We start from the raw sequence: 27,933 nt of genomic DNA on the forward strand, positions 1-27,933 counted from the left end.
TGTTTAATAATGTCACGTGTCATGTAATTAATAGATAAATTATATGTGGTAAACTGAATTCATGTATTTTACCAATTCCGTCGCTAAAATAAAAGTTTCTCATTGCATGCATAACCCTCATAACTAAGGAAAAGATTGATATAACCATTCATTATCCATAAATTTCATTTTTGCCAAAGAAAGTTCGTTCCAAAATCAACAATAATTTGACAAAAGGAAGACGCACCATTCATAACTAAGAGCCTGATTGATAAAGAATCTTACATATCATAGACCTAAAAGCTACTCTCACTGTTAACAACAGTAATGTTTATCTATTTAACAAATTAATGCAAATATTAGCAGGAAGATACAAGAAAACCCAACAAAATAATTACACAGGAACTGTCATTATACACATATATACTACAGCCTCACCCCATTACACCAACTCAAAATTACAAGTCGGAACAACTTGTCACCAGGTCATTAAGCGTCGCTCCAAGTATCATCGTCCTCTCCATCATCGCTGCCAACAGCCTGACATGTTTATCCAGCGTCAAATGCAATGTTGTAAATCATAATGAGAGACCGAGTGCATAGCAATAGAAAATGGAGGATGAGAAAAAGAGGATAAATGCAAACCTGACGGATTGCAATTGCTTTCTCCAAAATTGCAGTGACCTTGTCATTTGCAACAGGACCTGGTGAGACGGTAGGCTTTGCTGTTGCAGTGCGTCTCAGAGTGAAAGACTGAGATAGCATAATTAAAGTACAGGTTAGCTGGAATTTCTAATTTAAGGCATATCAAGAAATGCATAGTCGAGTATCTACAACATACGGATATTATATGTCGGACACAAATATGGGAAAATGGGATACTTGGACATGAACAAGGACACGGCGTCTTTTTAAGGTTTTTATGTTAAAAATGAAATTATGTGTTACATTTCCAAAACAGGAGACGTTGATTTAATGAAATGAATGTGCTACTACCATCAAAGTGTTTAAGGCCGACTAAAAAAACCATACTTGAATTGAACTATTTCTACAGAAATTTTGTATCGGGGTTAAATGATGGCCATCAGCGTAATAAAAAAACAGAGGTCTTTTTTTCTCCTAAGTAGTTCAATGTGTAAAGTATTACCTATATTTATCTGGTGTTGGAAAGGCACCAAATACTAACAAAACAAGAAAAACAAAAAGGAAGGTTCAACTCACCTTCGTTCTGATTTGATGCAAGAAGTCTTCCTTTTCATCTATCTCTTCAGTATTTGCAGGCCGATTAGCTTCTTTTGGTCTATTCAACTTCCACTGATCCTGTCGCAAAAAAAAAAGTTAAAAAAGATGATATAATGACTCCTAGATAACCATTGTCCAAAAACCATTCAGCCCAAGTGCTTAGAACAAGTCATGTTGCATAAGAAACCAAACGTGCAACAACAGTAAAGCCATTATACCTTGCTATTTAGTTTAAATGCAATTGTCGCCTCATTAGTTTGTTGCTCGTTAGCTGGGGCTGCTTTATGTTGCTGAGATATTGTGGATTCTGAGCTTTTAAGATCAACTGCATGTTCATGGGCTTCGAATATTCTGTTTTGCTCGTCTTCTGGCATAGAAGAGGCGGCTTTTGTAGCCCGCCATTGCACTGGAGGAGGGGGTGGTGGTGATGGGTTGGGGTCCTTGAGATATTGTAGTTCTATGAAATTCCTTGGTCCTAAATTATCTTTTGATTTTCCCGTTATTGGAGTGTTCACAGCATCAAAACTAGGAAGATCTAGCATAGAAGAAGAGAGAGATGCATCTACGACATTCTCAAATTCTTGATGCTGTACAGAGTTTGAAACAGAATCAACATGTGATATTCTGCACAAAGCATCATAAAGCTCATGGTCCTTGTTTTCAGGCGATTCATCAGATTCCCATTGCTCAGAATCTGAATCAGAGTGATGGCAAAGATCATCATCTGACATATAAGGAGATGATCTGCAGAAAGTATCACCGTCAGAATCAGAATATTTTTGTCTAACAGTAGGATCTGGGACCAACTGAAATGATGTGAACATATCTTTAAAGCTTCCATTACTGTAATTACCATCAGGAAATTTCAAATTCAGTTTGGAAGCCTCAGAACCATCAATAGGTTGGAAAGATAATTTCATATGTCCTAGTGGTGGTGAAGGGTGGAAAGATGTTTTCATATAGTCAAGTGTTGGTGATGGAGTAAGCGAATCTACAGTAGTTTTATATCCAAACTTCTCATTTAATGGTTTGTCTGGAGATGCATGATATGTAATGCTACAGTGCCCATTTCTCTGGTCTGATGATGCCCCAGTTCTCAATGAGCTAGCCAGCTCAGATTCGCTATCAGAGACGAGTGACATCTTTGTACGAAAGCCATTAATAAGTAACCTATGGCCAAGACCAAATATTTGAGACGAGTTTTCTTCATGGTCTGGAATAGATGTAACTTTGACTACAGCAGTAGTTTTATGCCCTTCACCATCAGCGTAATTTAATCCATTACTATGATGAAAATCACCAGTCTTATCAACTTCAGAAGCTTGATCCGCTTGCTGTGAATTGGAGTGTTCAGAATGCAGAACCTTTTCTTGGCTTCTCACTCCACCATTGTACGGCGTATTAATGTGATTTGGAGGACACGTGACTTCACCGTTACTTCTTCTCTCAGATACCTTAATTGATGTGTTTGCAACAGCAAAATCAGGGGGCTTTGATGGCTCAAGTCCTAACAGACTGCCATTTGTCCAGAAGGATACTGGTTGAATACTAGCCAATTCGGCATGAGATTCTTGAGACTTGCAGGAATTGCTAACATCCTTATCACTAGATGGGTCCATTGTGCTTAATATTCCGCAGCCTGAGGGTGAAGGATCACTTCCACTGAATATAGATTCTACTCTCGGACTATCAAGAGATTCAGGACTTGTAGAACTTCTAATGCTTGGTAGATTATCTAAATTACAAGGATCTCCAGAGATGGGAGATGTATGTTCATGGGAAAAGCTATTTGATGGAACACTGTCGGGCGAGTCTTCAGCTGTTCCTTTTATTAGAGAAAGGTGCGATGCAACAACAGATTCACTTTTAATAGGATCATCAGATATATGTTCGCTTTTCAAAAGATCATCAGAAGTATGTTCCATGTCCTTATGGATGCTGTATTCTGTTCCTTCAACACCGGGGGAAAATTGCTCCACTTCATGTTTAGTTTGGCAATCAAGGTCATTTTCAGATTCTGACTCAATGGTGTTAAGGGCATCCATGAAGTTGTCTGGTTCACTGTCCACTTCATCAAGTTCATTCTTACTGGAGCTTGATTGCAGCGCATCATCATTATTCAATACCAGGTCAATTTGATCAGAATTTCTATGGTCAACGATTTCCCCATTCTGAAAGACTAGATCAGAGTCTGTTGTAAACATTTCCGTAACTTTACTTTTTTCAGAATATGCCTGCTTAGGCTCCAACATTTCTGACTTTTCATCAAACTGTACTCCCTTCAGCTCCATTATTTCGGCCTTTTCATCCCACGTATCACAAGTTGAACTCGGCACATCTTCCTCAGGCGAACAACTCTGATGAAAATTATTAGGTGCAATGCTGGGAACTCCATCAGAGATAACTGAATCAGCAATATCATCATGGTGCATGAACATTGGAGAAAATTCCTTAGAATCCTGTTCTTGAGGTTGTGCAGTGGAATTTAATTGGAAAACACATTCAACATAAGCTGATCCTGTTCTTGAATCAAATGAATTTGATTGATAACACAGATCAGATTTTAATGTCATGTCAGTTGTGGAGGCAGTATGAGATGGAGAAGTTTGCCCATTAACATTTGCAGAGGTAAAAGACATTCTGCAGACATATATCAGATGCACGTCAATATCATCAATTTAACATAGCATGACCAGCTTCAGATAGATACTATACCTTGCACTCTGATTTGGCATTGATGCAGAATCCAGAGAGTCCACTTTCCTCTGTGACGATCTCTTTTTCTGTTGATTTTTACAATTAAAAAACAATATTTGAAACAAGTCCATTTGTAAGGAATTAGTACTGCACTAAGTTACAGGAAAAAAAATTGGCTCATGATAATATCACAGTCAATAGTCAAAGAGCAAGTATGTCTACTCTGTACACAGTTAGGTACTGCAAAGCAGTGATTGAAAAAACTGTGATTGCGATTGTGGGAAAACTAAATTATTAAAAAAACTGGAAGTACACAACAAAACCAGATATCACAATTAGATAAGAATGCTTGCATGATGATTGAATCCTTTTAGGGGGGAGACTATACCTTGGTTTTGCGAGCCTTCTTTTCCTTTGGAACTTTCTCAGCATCTGGTTCCTTGAAGTTGCCTGATGCTCTTCTAAAAAAGGTTGGATCTGAATATCTCTTCAAACAAGATCCTGGGCCGCCAGTATCAAATCTGAATTTAAAAAGCAAGGATATCTTATATGGGATAATCTTTTCTACTGCTTATTTGATTAAAGTTTCCATTTCTTTCATATTAAAAAGAAGTGAAAGTGGCCATACTTGTCAAGTAAGTGCAGTCGTGGAGGATCACGACATTCTTCATAGGAATCCATGATAGACCATGGTAAGTCATTATATATGAAGTGATTTTGTCCATTTTGAATGCGAGAACGCCATTCAGAACCTGCAAGCCAGCTGCTTTTTGTAAAGAGTAATAAAACCAGAAGACGAATGAAAAACTATTGTCGACAACAGGAAAAATAACATTAAAAAAGACTCCTGCAGGGCAATGGAAACTTAATTTAAAAATTTGAATTAGTTTGTTTATGAGAAGCCCCTTCTTTACAACCTAGTGCTACATTAAATTTTGATATCCTTTACAATTCAGTCTATTAATTGACTAGAATTGATGATCTACTTATGTCTGAGTTTTAAGAGCATACCAGCTGTATACGCAAAGTGTATGTGACTCGTTTGGGCAAGCACCGCCTTCTCCAGAGAAGGCAGTGCAGCTTCAATATTTTGCACACGAACCGTCAACTTATGGCTCCTAGAAGCTGTAGTCATTACTTGCTGCTGTAGGCCATGAAAAACCTCTGCTGCAAATCTACAATCATTTTGTGTTGGTTATATTATTTTCCAAAGGAAACAAACATTTAACAAAATGAATATTATAGAAGTAAACTGATTATTCAGAAAATATTTCATTGTCCATGTCATGTTTTGTGCTGATTTACATTCAATAAAAAAGGTCTTTGCAAAAAAAAAATTAAGTAAAAAAGAAATCACACTAAGAACTATTGGAGGCCATAGAATTTCTCAGTCTACACATGAAGACACGGTCGGTTGTGATGTTTTAGAAATATAGTTCACTGATTAACTAAATGAAGAAAGCTCCTTAGAGAGAATAGAGAAACCAAAAGATCATACTCCAGAAGGATAAAATACTTAAGTTTCAGAAAGTACTACCGTAGTAGAACTATGTGTCCGGGTGTTAAAAATTGTAGAATGCATAAGATTGATGGAGACATGGAGTTGTGCCATTCAAATACACCATTCTTAGATTCTTATTAGCACAAGAAACAGAGCCATTATATATCTCCAATCTAAACAAATGTTTCTATATACAACTCATATCTGACCCTAAAATGCTCAAAAAGGAAAACAGAAAACTGGATTAAACTTGAACTAACTAATGAATCTCATGAGTCTTTCAAACTAGCTAAAAAGCCCCAATTAGGAGCGCACCAATTAGGAGTAACAAATAAAGAAACTATTAACAAGTAAGAAACGCCGTTTTACTTATATAAGCTTATCAAAATCAAGCTGCAGTCAGTCGCTACTACACTGCACACCAATCATCTTTAATCTTCCTCATTTATTCTGCTCCGAAGATGTAATGCACTGTACTTAATTTCCAATTTACTACTGTAAATCCCACTAGTCTAAACAAGCAGGAACAACAAAGACATGGATTTAAACATAAATTCTTACGGGACACACTTAGGCTCCACTGATACAGTGGCATTAAACATCTAACTACCACCACCTGAGACTATCGTAGTCGATTGCTATCTATGTAAAAAACATAAATTATCATAAAAACGATTGCTAATGCAAATTTTTACTTAGAATTAACTAGCAAACTTCAATTCAAACTAGCTAACCTATTAACTGAATAAAATCATAAAACAAATTTAAAAAATCTTGAACAGCTTAACATTAGTACTAACTTTTACAATTCAAGTTCAATCAAAAACTAATTAAAAACATTAAATAAACAGCAAAAACATAAAACATACTCAGCGAGATCGCCTAATTGACGCAAGATCCCGACGAGACCAGCAACAGCAACGCCGTCAAGAACCGCTTTAGGATCTTCCCGGTTCGCTTCTTTATACAGCTCCGATTGACCTAACCTATACTCATTCCTCACTTCAAACCTCACCAATGGCATTTTTGAAATTTTTTAATTTGTTCAGTTACTTAATCTGAATTCAGCTGCTACTTATATTAAATTCAAAGCAAATGAGTAAAAAAAATCCATGAAAAATAATGTGTTTATAAATTGAAGAAAAAAAGAGAGTAGGTGAGTGGATTAGAGCAGCTTAACTGCTGAAAAAGAAAGGCAGAGTTTGTTTGTTTGTTTATTTAGAAATGGCGACGAAGAAGATGAGGTAGCGGACATTGCCAACTCTGCAAGCTATTCTTTTTTTCACTATTGAAATTCATTTTTGGTACAGTGTTGCAGTCTGGTGAATTACCGTTTTGGTGTTGTTGTCTGTTGAAATAACAGTTTTGTCTTTGTTTGGAATTGGTAGGGATGAAGGACGACGTGACTCCCATGACTCGGATTTTGGTTATACTTGTAATTATAAAGAAATCCGAGGGTTAAAACTGGTTAATTTAGTTAAATTGAATTTAATAAATTATTTTGTCTTGTTCATCGAACTAATTAACTGTAAATCGAACCGATAGAATTAACCAATTTAACTGATAAAACTATAAACAAAAAAGAGTTAAAATAAATAAACAAAAAATATATTGAATTATTTACATATTAAATACCAACGTTTCATTTTTATAGCGATGTAATCTTATTTTTAAAACACGGCATCGCAAATTCAAACATGTCAATTTTTGACATTGTATAACACATTTTCTTATTATAACGTCATTTTATATAAAATAACTTCGTTTTTATGCGCATTTTGTAACTTTAAATTTAGCAAAAATGGCTATAGAGTAAATAATGCAAAAGAGCGAAAGGTTGCAATGTGTGATTACCGTTTTAAAAAATAAATTAGAACTACAAGTAAGACGTTGGAACGTAATGTGTAATAATCTAAGAATATTTTAAATTAGATTAACTGAATTTTAGAGCTCTTAATTGTAATCGAGTCTATTTTTTTTATTATCTGATTAAACTAATTGAAAAATGTATTACTTTAACAGGGAGGGTCTTGTATTGGTTTCGGGAGGTAAACGAATATATGTTGCGCAGAGTGTGGCGATAGGGGAAGGCTTGGCAATCTACTTCGGTCTGCAGGTGGCTGCTGATTGTGGATTCACAGATTTGGTGGTGGAGAGTGATTCCCAAACTGTTATTCAGTTGATACGGGGAAGTTCGTCGGACTATTCTCAAATTGGGTTGGTAGTTGAGGATATTCGTAGTTTATTGCCGTGTTTTAATAGTGTTAGTTTTGTGTTTTCGCGTCGAGAGAACAACAAAACCGCCCATTCAATTGCTAAATGGGCGTTATCTATTACAGATGTTTCAGTGATAATGGATGATGTTTCTAATCACATATGGCCTTGTATTACCGAAGATATTACTTCGGCTTTTGTTGATTAATACAATGCTATTTTGATGCTAAAAAAAAATTAATTTAACTGAATCTTTGCTAATTGTTAAAGTGTTGGCATGGAAAGGGAAAGGAGGGAGAAAATGGGAATTATGGGAGAAGAAAGTGATATTTGGGAAATTGTAATTAAATGTAGAAATTGACATAAGCATATCCTAGCTACTACTCCACTCCATAAACAGAAGGATTTTATTGGCCTTTTTCGGTTCATAAATGATTGATGGGTGATAATTGTGTTGAAACGGTTTTTAAATTTTAATTCTACTCCTTTGTTCATTAACTAGTTTGCTTATTTTGATAATGCCTTTTTAGTCTTAATACCCATTAACAATTTATTTGAAAGAATCAATAGGAATAATAATTACAATGTTTAAAAGTTTTTTTTTTTTTGATAATTGGAGAGAGTGAGCGCTTGTGGGAGGAATTGAACTCACGACCTAGCAGTTTGCTGCCTAGCGCTTATACTATTTGAGTTATAGCTCACAATGTTTAAAAGTTAATTTATCATATTTACTCTTTTAGGGAGTAATTTGTATTTATAGTATACATTTTTTGTACTCAATCATTATCTTTATAGGTATCAATTTTTAGTAAAATGTGAGAATTGAAAAAATAATGTAAAAGAATATAAAATTAATACTGTATTTTATTTTTTATATTATTTTAATAATATAAATTATTAAAAAGTTGTATCAAATAAATTGGGATATTCGGAGTAATTTTTTAAAGAAATATATGAAAATTTTATAATGGAATATCCCTAAATTGCAAATGAAATTTTTAAAATGAGACGGAAACAGTAATATTATATCGATAGACTATATTTGTAAGAGTGCTCGGGTGTTTTCTGCATATGCAATTAATTTTCACCTTGGGTGATGTATTATTTTTTAAAAAAATCACTGCCATTGACCCAAAGGCACGCTGTTTGCTGTGCATGTTTCAATGCCTAATTAAAATTGGGATATGTTTTTAATCCATAAATGATGTAGTTTTTCTCTCTATCTATAGCCCCAATGTATGATATAAATAATTCACTTAACCTAAGTTTGGCGAGGACAGTATTACTATGGTATTACCCTAGGTTCGGATAAAAAAAAAGTATTTGGACACAGATACGGCGAAATAGTATTATTTTAATATTATATTTAAAATTGAAGTTGCATATATATCCGTTTAATTATTTTTGGATATTATGATCATGAGATGTACTGAACAAATTCTAAATATTAAACGGTATCTTTATACCTTCCACATTTAGACCAATTTTCACTCAAATCGGGCAGATCCTTGCGAATACTATATACGTTTAAAAAATTTATAACACGTAGCAAGTCTCAGACAAATGAAAATGAAGTAAGTTGACCTATAATAACGACCTCAAGCCAGGATAGGAAAAATTCTGTTTCAACAAACAACCCCACATCCATAGTTCATTTAGCACGCACTTAAGCATACCAGTCACTTAAAGATATAATTACTGATTGTGTTTCTTTTCCAAAGTTGAAAGTTAAAAGTTGAAAAAACAAAGAAACACACTGCCGTTCTCATATATTCTGTTCTCTCCATAATATTTGTTGTTTTTGAAAAATATTTTTGATCTATAATACTTATCAACTTTAGAGTATCAAAAAAAAAATTAACTGCTATTTTTCTATATTTACCCCTCATTAATTCATTAAAAAAATACAATAAATAAATAAAAATAGTAGTTATAAATACAAACAAGTTTCAATGTAAGATTAGTTTAGCAAATTTTTTTAAAATTAAGATATATTAATTATTATTTTTAAATATATTAATTGTTTCTTAGTTTTCTGTCAAAATCAAATGCAACAAATATTATGAATCAGGTGGAATAGTTTTACTACAACATCTTTTTGTACAATTTCATTCCATAAATGTTCATTTTGCCCCTCTACTTTAATATAAAAAATGAAAAGAAAATAAATATATAATTCTAAACATTACATTTACAATCATTAATGATAACGTCAGATTAAATTGTCAAACTGCAAGAGAAAAATAAATTTTTATTTTTTTAATTTTATTTAACAATTTTCATTCAAGTTATAGCTTTAACAATTTCAATTAATTTAGCACGTATTTAATATATATATATTTTTATGAATACACGTATTGAATATTATTCTTTGATATCCAAGTTAAAATAAAATTAATTAACTTTATAACAGAAATAGGATAATTTATAAAACAAAATGTGGACATTTTTACTCCAACAAGAAAATAAACAATAAGGTGAGTTATGTTTTGTCAGTCAGTAGAGTTGACTTATAAATTTGAAAATTTGTGAAATTTTGACTTATATTGCCATCTAGAATCTTAGTTAGCTTTCACACTAAGGACATTCATTTAATTTATGATTCAATTATTTAAATAAGATAACATTATTGAGCATAGATTATTACACTTTAATAAAATTCCTTTCATGGACTGGCAGATTAATTTATTTATTTTTAAATAAAGATATTAAGGTGGATCCAAGCCAGTTGATTCGTATGGCAATTGCTAATCTTTTTGGTAGCTATGATGATCATAGCTTTATTAAACAAAGTTTCTCTCAATTGTAGGTTTTGAGTACAAGTAATGTAAAGACACTTCCCTAAATTAAATATGCTAATCATTTTAATTTGTTAATTTATTATAGGGTTAATTTCATATAAAATCATCATTTTACACGTTTTTTTTTTATTTTAATCACGTCCTTTAAAAAGTGTCAAATAAAATCACCACCTTTTATTTTTTTACAAATCTATCATCGATGAGTAAAATTCGATGTCTTTTTTCTCTCAAATAAATGTTTTAATCTGACTAATGCTCAATTAACACATAAAATATATTCTCCATACTCTTTTTTTGTTGATTCCGGTTGTCGAGTCAACAAAAATACACCGATTTTTCACATTCGTGATTGATTTGCAAAAAAATAAAAGGTGATGATTTTATTTGACACTTTTTAAAGGATGTGATAAAATGAAAAAAACGTGTAAAGGTGGTGATTTTATATGGAATTAACCCTTTATTATTGGTGTTTAACTTTTCAAAATCTGTTATTTTAATCCTTGAACTAGTATTTTTCATAAATTAGTATTTCAACTTTTTGAAAATATATCAAATGAGTGCTTTAAACTATTTATATTATGGCTACTAAATTACTACTAATACGGTGAGAAATAAAATTTAAATATTATTATTTAATTTGCTATTTTGATGCCTCATAAACAAATATATTATTTGCACACATTATCATTTTTTTAATATAACGAAAAAATGTTCAATAAACATAGAATTTATATTTAGATATGCAGTCCATTCATGATCAAAAGATAGTCCAAAATACTTATTTGATATATTCTTAAAAAGTTAAAATGCTAATTTAGAAATAACAAAAATTTAAACATTAAATTAGTAGATTACAAACATAACTTGACATCATTGATATAATTTGCTCTTTTGGTGCTTATTTTGTGGAACAATATAATTATGTGTATGAGTTTATAAAATAATGCATGGCAGACTAGCTAATTACATTTTAAAATACTACAAAACATGCTACCATCATTTATGCGTTTAAATGTCTACTTTAACATTATTTAAGCCTTAAATAGCTATGCACACTGCTATAAAAAAATATCATTTAGCAGACCTACTACATCATTTAGATCCAATTATAAATAATTTGTTTCAGTCCACTTGAGTTAGGTTAGAATAGTATACTCTAACAAGCCTTTTAATTTAATGAACTAAACACTTGCACCAGATCTCTTTACAAAAAGATTTATATATAAGTAAACTGCCAGTTCGTTTAAAAATTTACTGATTTAACTAAAATTAAATTTATTGGATTACTTTAACTCTTTAATTAGACTATCGAATAAATTAAATTAAGCGAAATAGAAGTAAATGAATTAATTTATAAAAACAAAATTGAATCGACCGGATCAGTTAGTTAGTTTGGTTAAACCAATAAAGATATTAAGAATAATTGTTCAAAAAAATTTGGTTAATTTTGGTCGATTCGGTTAACAAAAATTTTAAAACTCTAAATGATAATTAAATCGAAATTATATGTATGAACTTACCTAAGTAACCAAATTGACCAAAATAGATCGGTTAATTCAGTTTAATTAGATTTTTGCTCCCCTAATTACATCTTTAGCTAGCCCCTAAATCAAATTTTTATGCAAATATACTTGTGTTTGAAGAAGGGTGACCAAGCTTTGAAAGAGGCTATGCAAAAGGCATCTTTCAATGAACAAAAAAACATTGCTCAAGAAAATAACAAAAATTTAATTAATCTAAAGAGACAGGAAGATGGGATCTGCTTGATGAATAAAATAAAATAAAGATTTAATCACAAAAAAAACCCCACCTTTTAGCCTCTTTTTAAATGCACCCTGACGTTGCAATTTTATCAGTTGCACCCTAATTCGCACCTTTGGTTTTCAATTACACTCTCAAGTACTAAATTGATCTCTTTTTCATTTAAAAAAGTTAAAATAAGTCATCAATTTTTAACTTTTTATGTGAAAAAGAGTTTAAACGAGTACTTTATAAGGGTTTTTATGAATTTTTTCCGAGTAAAAAAAGTCCAATTTGATTTTGAGGGTGGAATTGAAATTCAAAGGTGCGAATTAGGGTACAATTGATAAAATTGCAACGTCAGAGTGCAACTGAAAAAGGGTTAAAAGGTGAGGATTTTTTTGGTGATTATATCACAGCATATTGGCATTTCAGGAATTGCTTCTTCTGCAAGTTTCAAGTTATGCAGACTTGCTTTTCTACTTCTGCACATAGCAGATTATATCCTTCAGCATTGGATCCTCTGTCTCAATTCTGATTGGTTCAAGTTTGCTAGCTCCTGATTGGTTGAAGATGTCATGCATTGTGTGTGAGGAATGACAGCTCACTATGAGCTCATCTTTCTTAAGCTTGTAATTTCTTCTTCTATAAATAGAAGAAGCTTGTAACCTCTGGCAGTTAATGAAATTACAACTTCTTCTTCTCTAAACTTTCTTTTCTGTTAGATTAAGCCTAAAATAAATAGCAGCATGTCCTTGTGTACCATGTGTGAGCTGGGCTGAACAAAATGTGGGGTAAAACCTTACAGTCTGATGCTTCTTCAGCTGCTAACATTTATGTCTCACTGAATTCCAGTATTCCACCTCTTAGGCACCTCATTTTTCTACCCTACATAGTTTGAAGGCAAAAGATATATTTGAATTCCTATATTAGGTCCCTCCATCATGAAAATAAAATCTGTGTCGTGGCGCATTCATAATTTTTCAGTCCGAATTTAATTTTTAATTCACCTCTGACCTTCCAATAGCTCGCTACCTCTATTTTTAAAATATTTTCGACCCCAATCGAGACTGGCCTTAACTTATGAGTGGTTACGCCCCTTGGCACCGTTAATGCAACTGTCATAAATTTTTTGTTTATTTTTTGCAATTTTATTAAAATTTAATTGCATTATTATTTTTGTTCAAATTGAATCTATGAATCAGTTTTTCTATCTGATTTGATATGTGTAGAGTTTTGTGATAGAAAAAAATAATGTTGTAAAATTAAAAGTGTAAGAACTCAATATTAATAAGTAGAAGTCGAGGAATATAATGTCAAAAACAGAATAAGTTCAGGAGCCAGAAAATACGGGATACTAAGTTTTAACCGAATGTTAACAATTTGTTTTATTCTATGTATTGATCAAATTTTAAAAATTATATGCATATTTTTAAAGAAAATTCAATGGATAAATTTATAAAATTACTAATTAAAATAAAAAAAAAGTTAAAAGATTATATCAATTAAATTTTGACATATTAAAGTAATCAATATGGTGGAATGATTCTCTATTCCTCTTAGAATTTTAGAACTATGATACTTCACTCATTAACTAGTAAGAGAACGAAAGAACAACTTGGTATAAAATTTTGCTTCCATGATTACTTAATTTTTTTTTTTAAAAAAAGATAGTATAATTATTAGTATATGATACATTTCTGGATCAAAATTATAAGCTTTTTATAATTATATTTTGAAAGTTAATGATAAAAACAGCATGATAATATGTTGTGGAAATGTGAGTTTGATTTTTTTTAAAATAAAAATAGAATTTAATTATGTTAGTCCGTCGTTAATTATGGTACCTCTTGTTGCAAAAGTCTACTTAATGATTTCTCAATTTTAATTCTGTTAACTATTAGATCCATCCGTTAATTTCGACACTTATTTCAAACGATTTGGTAACCCACCTTTAGTTTTGTGAACGATTTGATCTCTCATTTTTAATTTTATTAAACGATTTGATTCCTCACTTTTAAATAATTTAGTACCCGAGTTTCAATCCGTTAAAAAATTTAGTCCCTCAAATTAACAGAAGAATCTCTCAGTTGACGGAATTATAACTGAGGGACCATTAAGTAGACTTTTGAAATAAAAGATACAAAACTGTTAATTATGGTATACTTCAGGAGTCTTTAAATAATTTGCTCTTAATTTAACTGAAACAAGAGACTATATTAATACCAAAATATTTCCGGAATTTCAAGAATGCACGTATCTGGCCCTGACACGTGTGTTTGATTTGTTTGGAATTGAGATTGAACAATAATTGATGGGGCGCACGTGACGACCATAAGCTGAATACGGAAGTATGCAATTACTTGAACTCTGTTATATTGAATGGATTGCCCATCACTTTTGAAGCCTCATTTACTTCTGGAAAATGCTATTTAACCCACCATTTTGTACCTCCTTCATTGTCCCTCCTTACGTGGCAGCATTTAATTCGTCAAATTCCCCTCCAAAAGTGTATATCTCAAAAACAACTTTTAATGCATCCACTAGTTTGTTGCCACGTCAGGTGGGTTAAAGAAGGTGGGTTAAAAAGGAGGGTTATATAGCATTACTCTTTACTTCTTTCTGCAATTGAAAATGGAATTAAATGCATTATAAAAATTTATTACAGTAATTTGTTTTTCATTTACAAACTTTATTATATAGTATAATTTTAAAAATTTATATGATACTATAATAATAGTATAATTTTGCGTTTCCGATTGAAAAGGTAACTCACGATCAAACTTTCTTATAAGAAAATGAGCTCCTTACAAATTTACCTCAAAAACAAGAATAATAGGATAATATACTTCAATACGGAAAAGTTATGAAAAATACATCATAATTTTTTAAATATTGTAGTTTTACTCTACGTGGCAAAAGGTTAATGATTTTACTCTAACATATAGAATGCATGACCTGACACTTTCTTTCTTTTCTATCTTTCTATCTCTTTCCACTTATTTTCTTTTTCTCTCTCTCTTCTTCCACTTTTCTTCTTTTTCTTTCTTCCTTTTTTTCCCTGCATTTTTCACTTTCACTTTTTTTTTAATTTTCCGTCATCTTCAATCTTGCAATTTTATTTTAAAAATTTCCAATTATTTACGTATCATTATTTTTTATCTCGCAATCTGATCTTTCAGATATATATCTAAAAAAGCAGCAGTGATATTATCATATCGGTATCACAAATTTTTTCATAATATTATCATAAAAGCAGCAGTGATATTATCATCTCGGTATCATAATGTTTCTGTAAAAAAATTATTTTTCGTACGTTATCATACTATTATCGTTAACTTTGTCATACTATTATCATCTGTTTTTATAAAAATTATCATATAACATTATCATAATATACTTTATCATAACCGTATCATAAAAATATTATCATAATATTATCATGACGTACTTTATCATAGCTGTATCGTAACCTTTTATCATTAACCTTATCATACTATTATCATAACATTATCACAATAAACTTTATCATAAGAATATCATAAAATATTATCATAACATTATCATAACGTACTTTATCATAACTATATCATACTATTATCATAAACCTTGTCATACTATTATCATAATCGTATAATATTATGATACTGATATGATAACGTTATGATACAGACATGCTAGCGTTAATAATACCGATGTGATAATCAAATACTTTTCTTGACAGAAAATCGTTTTTCTCTACAGTGTTATGATAATGATATGATAACGTCATAGTGATAACGACATGATAATCAGACGCTGTTTTCTGCAAAAAAATCGTTTTTTCTGCAGAAAATCGTTTTTAATGCAGATTTTCAGATCTCAAACTGAAAAAATTCAAGAACAATTTTTTAGATCTGAGAGTTAAAATAAATAGTAATAATCACCACGAGTTAAGAAAAAAATCGCTAAAATATAGAAGAACGATGAATCGACGGCGGAGCGAAGATGAAGCGAAGGCGGATCGTTGAAGGAACGATGACGGCGTGATAAAGAAAGAAAAAAAACAAAGAAGAAGAAGAAAATGAAGAAGAAGAAAAATGGAGAAGAAGAAGAAGAAACACACACATACACACACACACACACAGAGAGAGAGAGAGAGAGAGAGAGGTAAATCTGAGAAAAAAAAGAGATATATATGTTAGAGTAAAAACAAAATATTTAGAGTAAAAAATAATAAAAAATAAGTATTATTATAATAAAAAAAGACTATAGAGTAAAAAAATAAAAGTGTTAAAAATGTGAGGTATTTTCTCTATGTTTTCCTTGTTGATGTATAATTTACTATTATTTTAGAAAATAGAGTGTTTTACCTAATTTTCTCTAAGAAAATTTGAGTATCTAATCAACTCCGATCAAAACGGGCCGTTGGCCCGCTGTGAGTTGCTCCACTGCTGATGAATTTGGATATCCGTCCAGACTGTCCAAGCCCATTCGCCTTGGACCAGATTGAACTTTTAATTATTATTTTATCTCTTTAATTTTTATTTCATGTTTTGTTTGAGTGATAATAAATTTGACTTTTTATGGAAAGATTTAGACTTGTCTTATTATATAAAAAAATTTATAAGTGTAAAAAATTATGGCTCGAACTGTATAATTAGAACATAAACTTCAAATAGAAAAGAAAGCAGCACTACTACTTACTAGAACACATATTCATATGGTCCATTAGCATGGCCTTGTTCCAAGAATAACTGGGACCACCTTAAATTTGGGTCCATTGGCCAGCGCCTGGGCCTGAAATGTTTTCGATAAGGGCCTGAGCCTAATAATAACACGAAAGAAAAGGTTAGGGACTGGGCCCATAAATTTTTGGTTGGACTTATTGTTGTCGATTTGCTCTCTGTTCCCTTCTCTCTTCAATTCCTTTTCTTTAGGTCATTCCGTCATTGTATAAAAAGGGCTTAAATAGCAATTTGCCCCTCAACTTGTAAATAATGGACAATTAACATATAAATTAATTTTATGGGTTAAATTAATTATGAATTTGCTGATTATGGGCAATAGCCTCATTTTAAAAAATTAGCTTAAAGTTTGATGGGGCAAATTATAAATTGAGGGACAAATAATTTACAAGTTTTGAGGGCAAATTACTAAAATAGGGTTAGTTAGTTGCCCATAATATGCAAGTTCATGACTAATTTATCCACAAAGTTAATTTATGTGTTAATTACCCATTGCTTACAAGTTGAGTGGGCAAATTGCTACTTAAATCGTATAAAAAGGGTCCTTGTGATTTTTTATGCGAGGATTCTTTTAAAAAACATTCATATTTTCTAAAAATATATTCAGAAATACTACATTAAACTTTATAGTTTTTCAAAATACTATATATTTTGTAAAAATACTGTATCAAAAAAATCTATTAAAAAACAAATTACATCACAATGATAGTTCAAAACGTGGTGAAAATGAAGTTTGTAGAAGAAATTGTACTTTAAATCTCCTTTCAGTAAAATAAACAATAATTTAATGATTAGATTAATTTTGTTATACGTTTACTCAAAACAACAACTATTTAGTAAATTAATTGTTAAAAATGTATTTATGTATAATATGTTTTAAACTATATATCATAATAATAGTTATCATTATTCATTATTCATCTTTAGTTTTTATTTTTACTTTTATTTTTAATTGAATTTAAATTAAATTTATTATTAATTTATTTTTTACTTTATAAAATTTTAACTTCAAATTTAATTTATTATGAGTTTATTTTACACTATTGTTAGCGTTGCTGCCGCTGTTATGAACAAAAAAAAAAGAAAAACTCAGCGACCCAAAAGGATAAAAAAATCAGTAAAAGTATATAAAATAAGTAGTTAAATAGCTTCGGATATTTTAAAATTATTAACCCCAGTCCATTGAAAGGAACTGAGTATCATGAGGTCAATGGAATTGCAAAGAAAATGACTTGTCTGTATGTCTAGATTCAGGACTTGATTCCCCACTTGGAAACATGCATTCATTTCTGCATTAACACTCTATCACATTAACCTCTAGTTTCTACATTGACTATATTTAAATTGATATCGACTTGCTTCAAAATAAAATAAAAGAAAATGACAAGAAAAAAATAATGTTAATAGTACACCGAATGTCTATCAATGAGTTATATCTCAAATGGCATAAACGTTAAGCAGCTTTCTACAAAATTGTGAGTTCGATTTCTCCTATGCCCCCTTCTTTAATAATAGAAAAACAAAAAAGAGTTCACCAAATGTCTCAATATAAAACAATGTAATAACATGTTTATAAACCAAATTTGAACTCAATCCATTTATTGAATTTTATGTCTCTTTGGTGCTCTAATCAATCAACCGGATTTACATGATTGCTAATATATGAGCAAAACTATAATACTAAATGATCTTGAGCAACCGCATTTTGAGTTTGCTCTAGCCCAAAATCAAAAATTAATTAAAATTAATGGATTGATCAAGTTTATTTTAAAAAAAAAAATTATGATATGTATGAAAAATTAGAAATAACAACAGAGGGCTGGATCGTAAAAAAGGATGATACCTCTGTGGAAGGTTAAAATATTTTCTATTTTTAATACTATTAGATAAGATCCGACTTTAACCTAATTTTACGGAGTTTTCATACATTTAAATCATATTTGATCTCACAAGCAAAATAAAGAAGATTATCAATAGTAAGACTAGATTAAAAGTTTGTTTAAATTTATAAAATATTCAATTAAGGTGTAAACATCTATATAATTGAAGAGAGAGAGCGTGTTAAGCGATATATTATTCGATTTTGTCTATGGGGGCCCTTGACTAAAAGTGGTGAAAGGCAATTGGAGGGAAATGTAGGGCCATTCACGTGGATTGGGTGGGGATAGTGTTAGGGAAAGCAAATGCAATAAAGAGGATCGACATTCATACGAATGTTTACCATAATTGTTGATCACACTATGTAGTAGTTTTTGGTTGATAAAAAAAAAGCAAAGGATGAGTTTCAGTGCATCACTAAAATATACCTCTTGCCTTTACTTTTTTTCTTTCTTTGAATGACTAAACACTGTAAATTTGCCTTTCAACCTTTGCCCTAGTTGTTTGAATTTGTTTATTTTGAGTTTGCAATATACTCTAGAATTCTCTTACATAAATATGCGTATCAAATCAATCAAAGTTGTCCCTCTTACGAGCCACTAGTATGCCTGTTTACTGCGACGAAATGCAGTGCCCGTATTAGTGAGGCCACCGCTTCCGGATACTAACGGTTCAACCACTAGTTAAACAGGTTGGGTAAGATTATAAAAATAAACTGTGGACATGGTTTATGGTCCGACTTTTGGTTCAACTTCCAAGTCAAACAATTCAACCGCCGATTTAACTAAATTAAACTGAATTTTCAAAATTTAGGGTCAGTTAGAAATAGTGGTCAGTTAGAAATAGTTGGTGGATTCTCAAATCAACCGGTCCAACTGGTCAATATAATTTGGTTTTTTCATCACTCCTACAATGCACATATGATACACATATATAGCTAAAGATATGCAATTGATATAAACTCAAATCAATTTTCAAAATTTCATAAAAGTATATCAATTCATTTAGAAATTTTTTTATCATTATTGTGTCCAATATAAAGAAAATAGGTGCTTTTTAAATTTATTACACAATTATTAGCGGATTTAGAAAGGGTGAGGATGCGCTTCTGCCCCCATCTTCTGACTGCATACTCATAAAGAGATATTTTACTGGATGAGGAACTCCCCTAGTAAGGCAGCTCTACTTCTACGTTAATAGAGAAGAGAAGGTTTTGTTGATTTTTTAAAATGGATGATAAGATCTATGATGCGATTGATTAATTATGAGCGATACGCCTGTTCACCTCACATCTCAATTCTTTTTCAAAATTTCCATCTTATAACCCGGTCTGCGTTATTTGTTTTATTTTTTTGAAAAAAATGTCGTTTCTGGACGTGCAAAGCGACCAAAATGACGTCATATAAGACATTTAGGTTATTTATGCTACATAATATAAAAGTTGAGATATATGTTAATACGTTTTGAAGATTGTACTTAAATTGGAAAAAAATGCAAAAGAAATGGTGTTATATGATAACAATAACCTTAAAATCAATCATCAAGGAATAACTTTTAACTATTTTTGATTTAAAAAAGTTATATAAACCTTTAAAATAAAATAAATGTAAAATTTTCCCATAAAAGAAATACTATAAGAAAACTAAAGAAACACGTCACTGTAATAAAAGTCCGGCAAGACACAAAATATACTCTTTCACGCCTTATTATTATTATTATTATTATTATTCCATGACATCATTATAATTTGTGAAGGAAAGAAAAAGAAAACCAAAACAAAAAGAAGAAAAAGAAAAATGGGTTCCAAAGCTTAAATTATTGTATGGTACGATTTAGACATTAATAAAAAAAGAAAAATGTTGTAGGACCTTTATTTATATCTTTCCTGCTTATTATGGCATATATCCATGATATATAATTAGAAGCAAATATTTCCAACTACGAAATTAGATAGGGTCGTTCCTTCATTTAGGAGACAATTTACAAAAGCAAATGAAAATAACGTTCTACCTCATCTATTTTTGTAATAATTTGCCCCTTGTTATGCTAATATTTTGACAAAATAGATTCTTAATAAATTAATCTAAAAAAATGTCTCCTACAATTTTTTGGCCTAACAATTTCAATAATTTAACCATATTCTTTTGTTGATTCTAACTAAATTTTGTACTTTTATTAATAACATGATTGGAAGAATTTTATATCAATTGCAACCAAGTCTTTTTTATTGAATAAAGTACGTATAATTTTATGTACGTGTCAGTCGCTGAATGTAGCTCATTGAAAAAAAGTGCGTCTATTCAAATAGGAATTTAGATATAATAAAATAAAATCATCCAATGACCAGCATATAAGTAAAACCGTGCTTAATTTATTCAATTAGAATGACTCTAACTGTGAAATAAAAAAATTTAAATGGAAAAATTAAAAAATTAATTAAAATTGATAAAAGTGGTAGATAGTTTTAAAATCACTATATATCTTAGGTTTAAGGATGCCAAATATTTAATGTTTTTTGACTTTTTATAATTCTCAAAGTTTGTAAATCTATATGATATGACAATGATGTTGCAACTTTATCCATTTTTTTAATTAATTAATTAATTAATTTTCCAATCTTCCATCTTACTATATAATACCTTTTTTTTTTGCCTAATCTGTTCATTTTCAGTTTAAATTTGCTTATTTTTTATTTCTTTTTTTTAATACAGGGTTTATGAGGTTTCCTGAACGGGTTTTAACTATAAGACGGCACCTTTAAACCTTCCACATTCAGACTAATCACCACTCAAACCGTGTAGGTCTCTTGCGGGAGGCAAAGTCCGACCTCAAGTTTTAAACGGATGCATACATGAGTACGGTTCGAACTCGCAACCTCACTTAAACTACAAGAGCGTCTTATTTTTTATTTCAACCATTAAAAGTTAAAAGATTTTAAAATTAGATGTTAATGTTATTTTAATTTTAATGGATCACAAGTTAAATTTTGTAGTTTTGAAAATTAATTTTACTAACTAAGAAATTAGCATAGAGATTCAATTGAGATTAAAACATTTAGAGAACTTTATTCTTTCTTAAAAGTTATACTGAAGTATGCATATCTTTGAAATTGAAACATTTTAATTTTTAAGTGTATCACAAACAAATGTCTTTAGTATGGAAATTATAATAGGATTGAGCTCAAAAACACTAACAAGCTCATGACACATCTTAATGCTATGTGGACATGCATATATTCCATAGTCCAAACTGTAATCATTTATTTGATGATAAATCCAACATTTCGAACTCAAATTGCGGAAGACAACAGTTTAGAGAATAATTAATTTCAATAATTGAAAAATTGAAGGGAAAAAAGAAATTGAAAAACTTAATGTTTAATTTAGTCATTCATGGAAAACACAAGGACCCATAATTCACGTGGGGTAATGGAATTTATCATAAAATATTTAAGAAATTGCCTCCACAAGATCTTCAAATATTTTACTACTTATTCATAATCTGCTTCTCTATAATGTCCAAAATAGTTGTTGGTAGGGGTGGCCACTTAAACCCCGAAACTCCGGTTTTCAGTTCAAATAAATTTTAGAACCAGCTTTTTTTACCTCCCACAAAAATCTACACAGCTCCTGTAGGGATTAGTTTGAATGTACAAGATTTAAAGGTGCCGTTTCATAGTTGGATTCCGTTCACGACACCTCATGGTCAAACCAAAAAAAATAAAATTAAAACCAATTCTAAACGATTTAAGTGCACTACTAAAAAATAGTCGATTAGCGACGGATTTTAGCGACGAGCTAAAATCAAAATTAAAGACGGATTTTTAATCCGTCGCTAAATCCTATAAAAAATTAATTCCGTCGTTAAAAATGCGGGATTCAATTTGTTTTTCACTTTTAGCGACGGATTACAAAATCCGTCACTAAAAGTGAATTTTTATTAAAAAATTATAATTAAAAATTTATAATATATATGTATATGTGTATATATATATATATGTATATGTATATATATATATATATGTATATGATGTTTGAACAATTGGAATAGATGTTTAAAAATTTAAAAATTGATTTTATATCATTAGATTAAGGTCAAGTGATTAAAAAAGGCCAAATCTTTGATGAAATTTTCACACAAATCCAAACTTTTCATAAAATTTTCAATAATGTCCAATCTTTAATTGGCACGTGATTTTGTATATGTGGCGCTGATTCCTGGCATTGCCACACATGTGTCATCATAGCAATTAATAGGTTAAAAGTGAAATTCTCAATGTTTACAAAATTTACCAATTTTATACTTAATAATTTTTTAGCACATTTCACCATCCTTTGCATTTAAATATCAATAGTTAAATAATATTTAAAATTAAAATTTAATAAAACAAATTGAAAATCAATTAATCAATCGAAACCTAATTAAACACTTCAAAATTCAATTAAATGAACCGAACTAATTAAAAATATTAAAATTTTGTCTAGCATTTTTTTTATTTTATTTTTTTTGAAAAACGGAGGAGGAGCTACTCCTCGTCCAAGGAGCTGCTGCTCCTCGTTTTTGGAGCAGTGACTCCTCAGGCGAGAAGCTGCTCTTCCTCAGACAAGGAGCAGGTCTGCTCCTCGCTAGAGGAGCAGCAGGCGATGAGCTGTTGCTCTTTAGGTGAGGAGCAGATCTGTTCCTTGGAAGAGGAGGAGCCGTTTTACAGAAAACAAAAGTTAAAAAAATTAAAAAAAACTGTCGGAAATAAATTTTATCGGACAGCGGGGAAGGGATGGTTTATATTTGATTAGGTTGGTTGTTAGATTGAATTGGTTTGATTATTTATTTGGCTTTAATTTATAATTTTATTTATTTATAAATATTTAAATGAAGAAGCGGGTAAACGTTTTTAAAGAAATTCATGAATATAAAATTGATAAGTATTTCAAAAATTAAAATGAAACGATTTAAAATTTGAGAATTTTTTTTAAAAAAATCTTAGAAATTATTTGCACTTTTTATCTATTATTTGCCATAGTGGTATATGTGGCATTGCCTTGTCAGCGTCACTTAAACGCCACATAAGTTAAATCGTGTGATATTTTAGAGTTTGACACGATTGAACTAAAATCATACGTTTCAAGATAAATTTGATAAAATTGAAAAGTTTGAAATTTTGTAAAATTTTTTTAAAGATTTGTTTTTTTTAGTCATTCAGCCTTGGATTAATATCTAGGGTGTTAATGATTGGATTAGAAAATTACGAGGATAAAGCAGAATAAAAATAAAATAGTAAAATAGAAATTATCTTTGGGAGAGATGATGATCAATTGATGTCACAAGTGGAATTTTAATTGGAAAGTGTCAATTATCTACCGATTAAAGTATGTAAAAATGGCTGTATAAATGTAGTGATTTTACATTGACAATTGCAAACGATTGCAAATCCTTAACATTTATTTATCCTCATAATTAAAGTATGCATAAGAGTGGTTGTACAAGGATTTGCATTATATATATATGCAGGTCTTCATGGTGTAATTTTTTAAATAATTAACTCATTAAATTTATAATGAATTGATGGAAACCGAATTTTAACATAAGTATAATGGAATCAAGTCGTACAAAATCCACACTTTCCGAGTAAATTCTAGCACTCGCTCAAGGCAAAAAGCTTAATACGATAATATCCGAATACATGGGACCTCGCCATGCCTAAAGGCAAAAATGGAATTCACCTATATTCTCATCAAAAATCAAATTGAAATAATATATAGAAATTAGATGTACGGAATTACTTTTCTAAAAAGTCAAATATACGGAATCAACTTTCTAAAAAATCAAATATACGGAATTTTTTTTTTATTTGGAGATAAACTCTTATCTGAGAAGATAAGCCTTTTAAGAAGAGATTCTGATTTTTTTTGAATAAAAAATTATTTTCCTATTCAATCACATGCTACTGAATAGAAATCACTTTCCAATTGAAACTCTATTAAGTATCATTTTACTATCACTATATAATTTGTTTGAGATTTGGCTAAATCAAGGTTGTCAAAACCGGCCCGGTGATAAAACCAGTGAGACTAGAGGGTCAAGGGTTAAAGGTTTAACCGGTATTCAACCGGAATTAAACCCGTATTATAAAAATAAAAAAATAAAAAATTATAACTATTAATAATAATATATATATCATATAATAAGAAACATAGACATAAATTGTAAGTTAGCTTGGTGGTATTGAATGCTTACACTAAAAATACTAAACAATCAAGGCTCAAATCCCAGCAATGACATTTAAATTTCTTATTTTTTTTAATAAGGGCTTGGGTTTTTAAGTGATTGACCGAACCGGACCGGGTTTTCCGGTTACTTGACCGGTTAATTAGTCCAATTCAGCGGTTATCCGGCCGGTTCGATTAAAAAACCGCGGATTTGTGATTATAAGGGTTTTTAGTGCAACCCGAACCGTTGATATGGCCGGTTCGAGGGTTTTCCGGTCGAACCGGCCGGTCCGGTTCGGGTTTGACAACCATGGCTTAAACACATAATTACATGAGGAAATTAGGCCCAGCACGTTGGATACCCATTTTAATACCAAAAATACGGCCTGGCCATTCCTTCCTCATTAAAACGGTAAAAGTTCAATGTGTTTGAATATTAAACTTTTTTCTCTCAATATTACCATTAATTAACTTTATTAATACAGTTCATCTGATCTTTCTAAATTTTCTTCCTCTGCCATCTGTTTTCACTTTTCCGGCTCGGCTCGCTGGTGGTTGCCCAAAAAGAAAGCTCGTTTCAAGATCAGTGAAAGCCGATCTTTAGTTTCTGCGTTTCATGGTCCTGTCTTTAATCTTCCGTGTCTTGATGAGCGCTCCTCTTTCCACCAATCTCTGCCAGCGCGGAAAGACAACGAAGTTCAGCTGGTACATGGATTTTATCATTTTGTAGTTCTTAGGATTATCTCATTAGACATGATCTTAAAGAGTGCCCATAAAAAATAATATTGTAAAGAAGAGCTGGCGTATTCTATAACTACATGAATTAGTTGTTGCATTTTATCTGTTTGTTAAAATGTCTCTGTGAAAAAGTTTTGTAATTTGGTACTTAAAAAGTCTTACCCAGTTCACAAGTTTTACTTCCACATACTAATCAATAATTATTTTACAATTATTTTATCAAATATGTTTTCAGTTTCAAGGTTGCCCTTCAAGAAAATGCAAGAAAAGGACAAATTTGGTTGTTTGAGTATGACACTAGACCATAATCTTCATTTGTAACTTATCAATTATTGAATTTCGTAAACATTGAATCTTGTAAATATTTATGATAGGAACATTTTGTGTAGAGGCTTTATCATTAGATCGAGCATGTTGCAGCAATAACTTCAATTAGTTCTATTCTCTTATATTTAATCGTGTAAAATTTATAATAAGCAATGTTCATATGGTTTTCTGTCATTATACAGATTCTCACTGTACTTTCTTGTGTTCATGATGACTAGGCCAGTATAAAGCATTGTATAGCAGCACACATTTTGCAAATATCTAAGAAATTTAAGTTTCTCACTTCTCATTTGCTCTTATGCTCACAACTTGTTACTTTTCAAACCATTAATTGTTGATTTTGTGGTTTACTTGATGTGTAAATTAGGGTTCATGTTGATTGTAATTAATTGTTGCAATTGATTTGGTTTAATTTGTGAGTTGGTTATTTAATTTGATTTGGTTTTCTTGCAGATCCTAGTTGAGCAATTTGAGTCATAGTTGAAATGCTACTTCCAACATTTATATTTTTGGTGATTTTGCAGTATTGGAAGCAACATCTTGTACCAAATTAAGAAGAAGAAAGAGAACAAAAGCACAAGTAGCATTAAGCTTTGGTGGTAGAGAAGTTGTAACCACCCCATTCTACAATTTATAAAATATTCATTAAAAACTAACATTTATATGACTCAATTCTGTACAAATAATGAAGGCTTCTGTAATTTTTTTATTTCATGAAATAGTTGAAAATCCAACGACTTGTTAAACTTGTTTTTAAAAAATCCATAGCAAATACCGGTTTGTTGTTGTTTCACTACTGGTTTACTATTGGTTGACTATCGGTTTATTATCGGTTGACTGACAGTTTACTATTTGTTAACTACCGGTTTACTATTGGTTCACTACCGGTTTATTATTTTACTATGGTTGACTACCGGTTTATTATTTTACTATTGGTTGATTACCGGTTTACTATTTTACTATTGGTTGACCACCGGTTTAATGACTACCGGTTTACTATTGGTTCACTACCAATTTGCTATTGGTTGACTACCGGTTTAATATCGATTGACTACCGGTTTACTATTGGTTCACTACCAATTTGCTATTGGTTGACTACCAGTTTACTATTATTTGACTAACGGTTGACTAAAGGCATTGGTTGACTATTATTATACTAAAAAATAATTATTATTAGTTTACTATCGGTTCACTATTGATTTACTATCAGTATTTTAAAAAATTAATAGTCCATTTTTAATCTAATATTAATAATAAATTAACTATATTTTTTAGTAAAACAATAGTAAATTGTTAATAAACGGTTAGTAAATTACCTTATCTTTTAGTAAACGGATAGTAAAATGTTAGTAAACGGATAATAAATTAATGGCCTAATGTCTTAAAAAACCCCGACCTTTTAGCCCCTTTTCAATCATACCCTGACGTTGAAAATTTGTCAATTTTACCCTATTTTACATTTTTGTGTTTCAATTGTACCCTGAAAAATTAAATTAACGTCTTTTGCGTTTGGAAATTTGTTTAAAACATTCTCCATGTCTCGCATATATTAATTGTATAATTTTAAAATTTATTTAAATTTAGTTAAATTAATTAAGAATTTAAATTAGTGTTAATTTGATTATGGTTTTTAGTTAGTCTTTAAAAATAAAGGACTTATTTGTACTTTTTTGAATAAAAAAGAATTTAATTTCATGTTTAGACTTAATTAATTGAATGATTTCATCATTTAAGTGAAAAAATTAACAAAAATTAAAATATTGGGGTACAATTGAAAATGGAAAATTCAAAAGTGGGTAAAATTGACAAATTTTCAACGTCGGGGTGGAATTGAAAAAAATTTCAAAGGTGAGGGGTTTTTGAGTGATTAAGCCTAAATTAAT

The 27,933-nt window shown here is 30.5% G+C and overlaps 1 protein-coding gene and 1 long non-coding RNA gene across 2 annotated transcripts; one reads left to right on the forward strand and one right to left on the reverse strand.

The window, feature by feature from the left end:
• Positions 1-205: 205 nt before the first annotated feature.
• Positions 206-6,758, reverse strand: LOC126673103 (protein SCAR3). Its single transcript, XM_050367087.2, has 9 exons — positions 6,289-6,758; positions 4,930-5,093; positions 4,547-4,670; positions 4,307-4,439; positions 3,937-4,004; positions 1,440-3,861; positions 1,201-1,299; positions 625-732; positions 206-519 (listed from the first exon to the last, which is right to left on the reverse strand). The coding sequence occupies exons 1-9, from the start codon at positions 6,441-6,443 to the stop codon at positions 469-471; spliced, it is 3,324 nt and encodes a 1,107-aa protein (XP_050223044.1). The 5' UTR covers positions 6,444-6,758; the 3' UTR covers positions 206-468.
• Positions 6,759-25,379: 18,621 nt separating this feature from the next.
• LOC126671076 (uncharacterized) lies at positions 25,380-26,796 on the forward strand. Its single transcript, XR_007638914.2, has 2 exons — positions 25,380-25,690; positions 26,504-26,796. It is a non-coding gene; the product is annotated as an uncharacterized LOC126671076 (long non-coding RNA).
• Positions 26,797-27,933: the final 1,137 nt, after the last annotated feature.

This window comes from Mercurialis annua, linkage group LG3 (assembly GCF_937616625.2).
Source record: "Mercurialis annua linkage group LG3, ddMerAnnu1.2, whole genome shotgun sequence".
Taxonomy (NCBI): domain Eukaryota; kingdom Viridiplantae; phylum Streptophyta; class Magnoliopsida; order Malpighiales; family Euphorbiaceae; genus Mercurialis; species Mercurialis annua.

Bases quoted from the DNA above. Each gene is read 5' to 3' on its own strand.
- LOC126673103 (XM_050367087.2), bottom strand. From the start codon at position 6,443: ATGCCATTGGTGAGGTTTGAAGTGAGGAATGAGTATAGGTTAGGTCAA. The intron at 733-1,200 runs GTGAGTTGAACC...ATGCTATCTCAG, and splicing joins TGCATCAAATCAGAACGAAG to TCTTTCACTCTGAGACGCAC. The intron at 520-624 runs GTTTGCATTTAT...TAAACATGTCAG, and splicing joins AAGCAATTGCAATCCGTCAG to GCTGTTGGCAGCGATGATGG.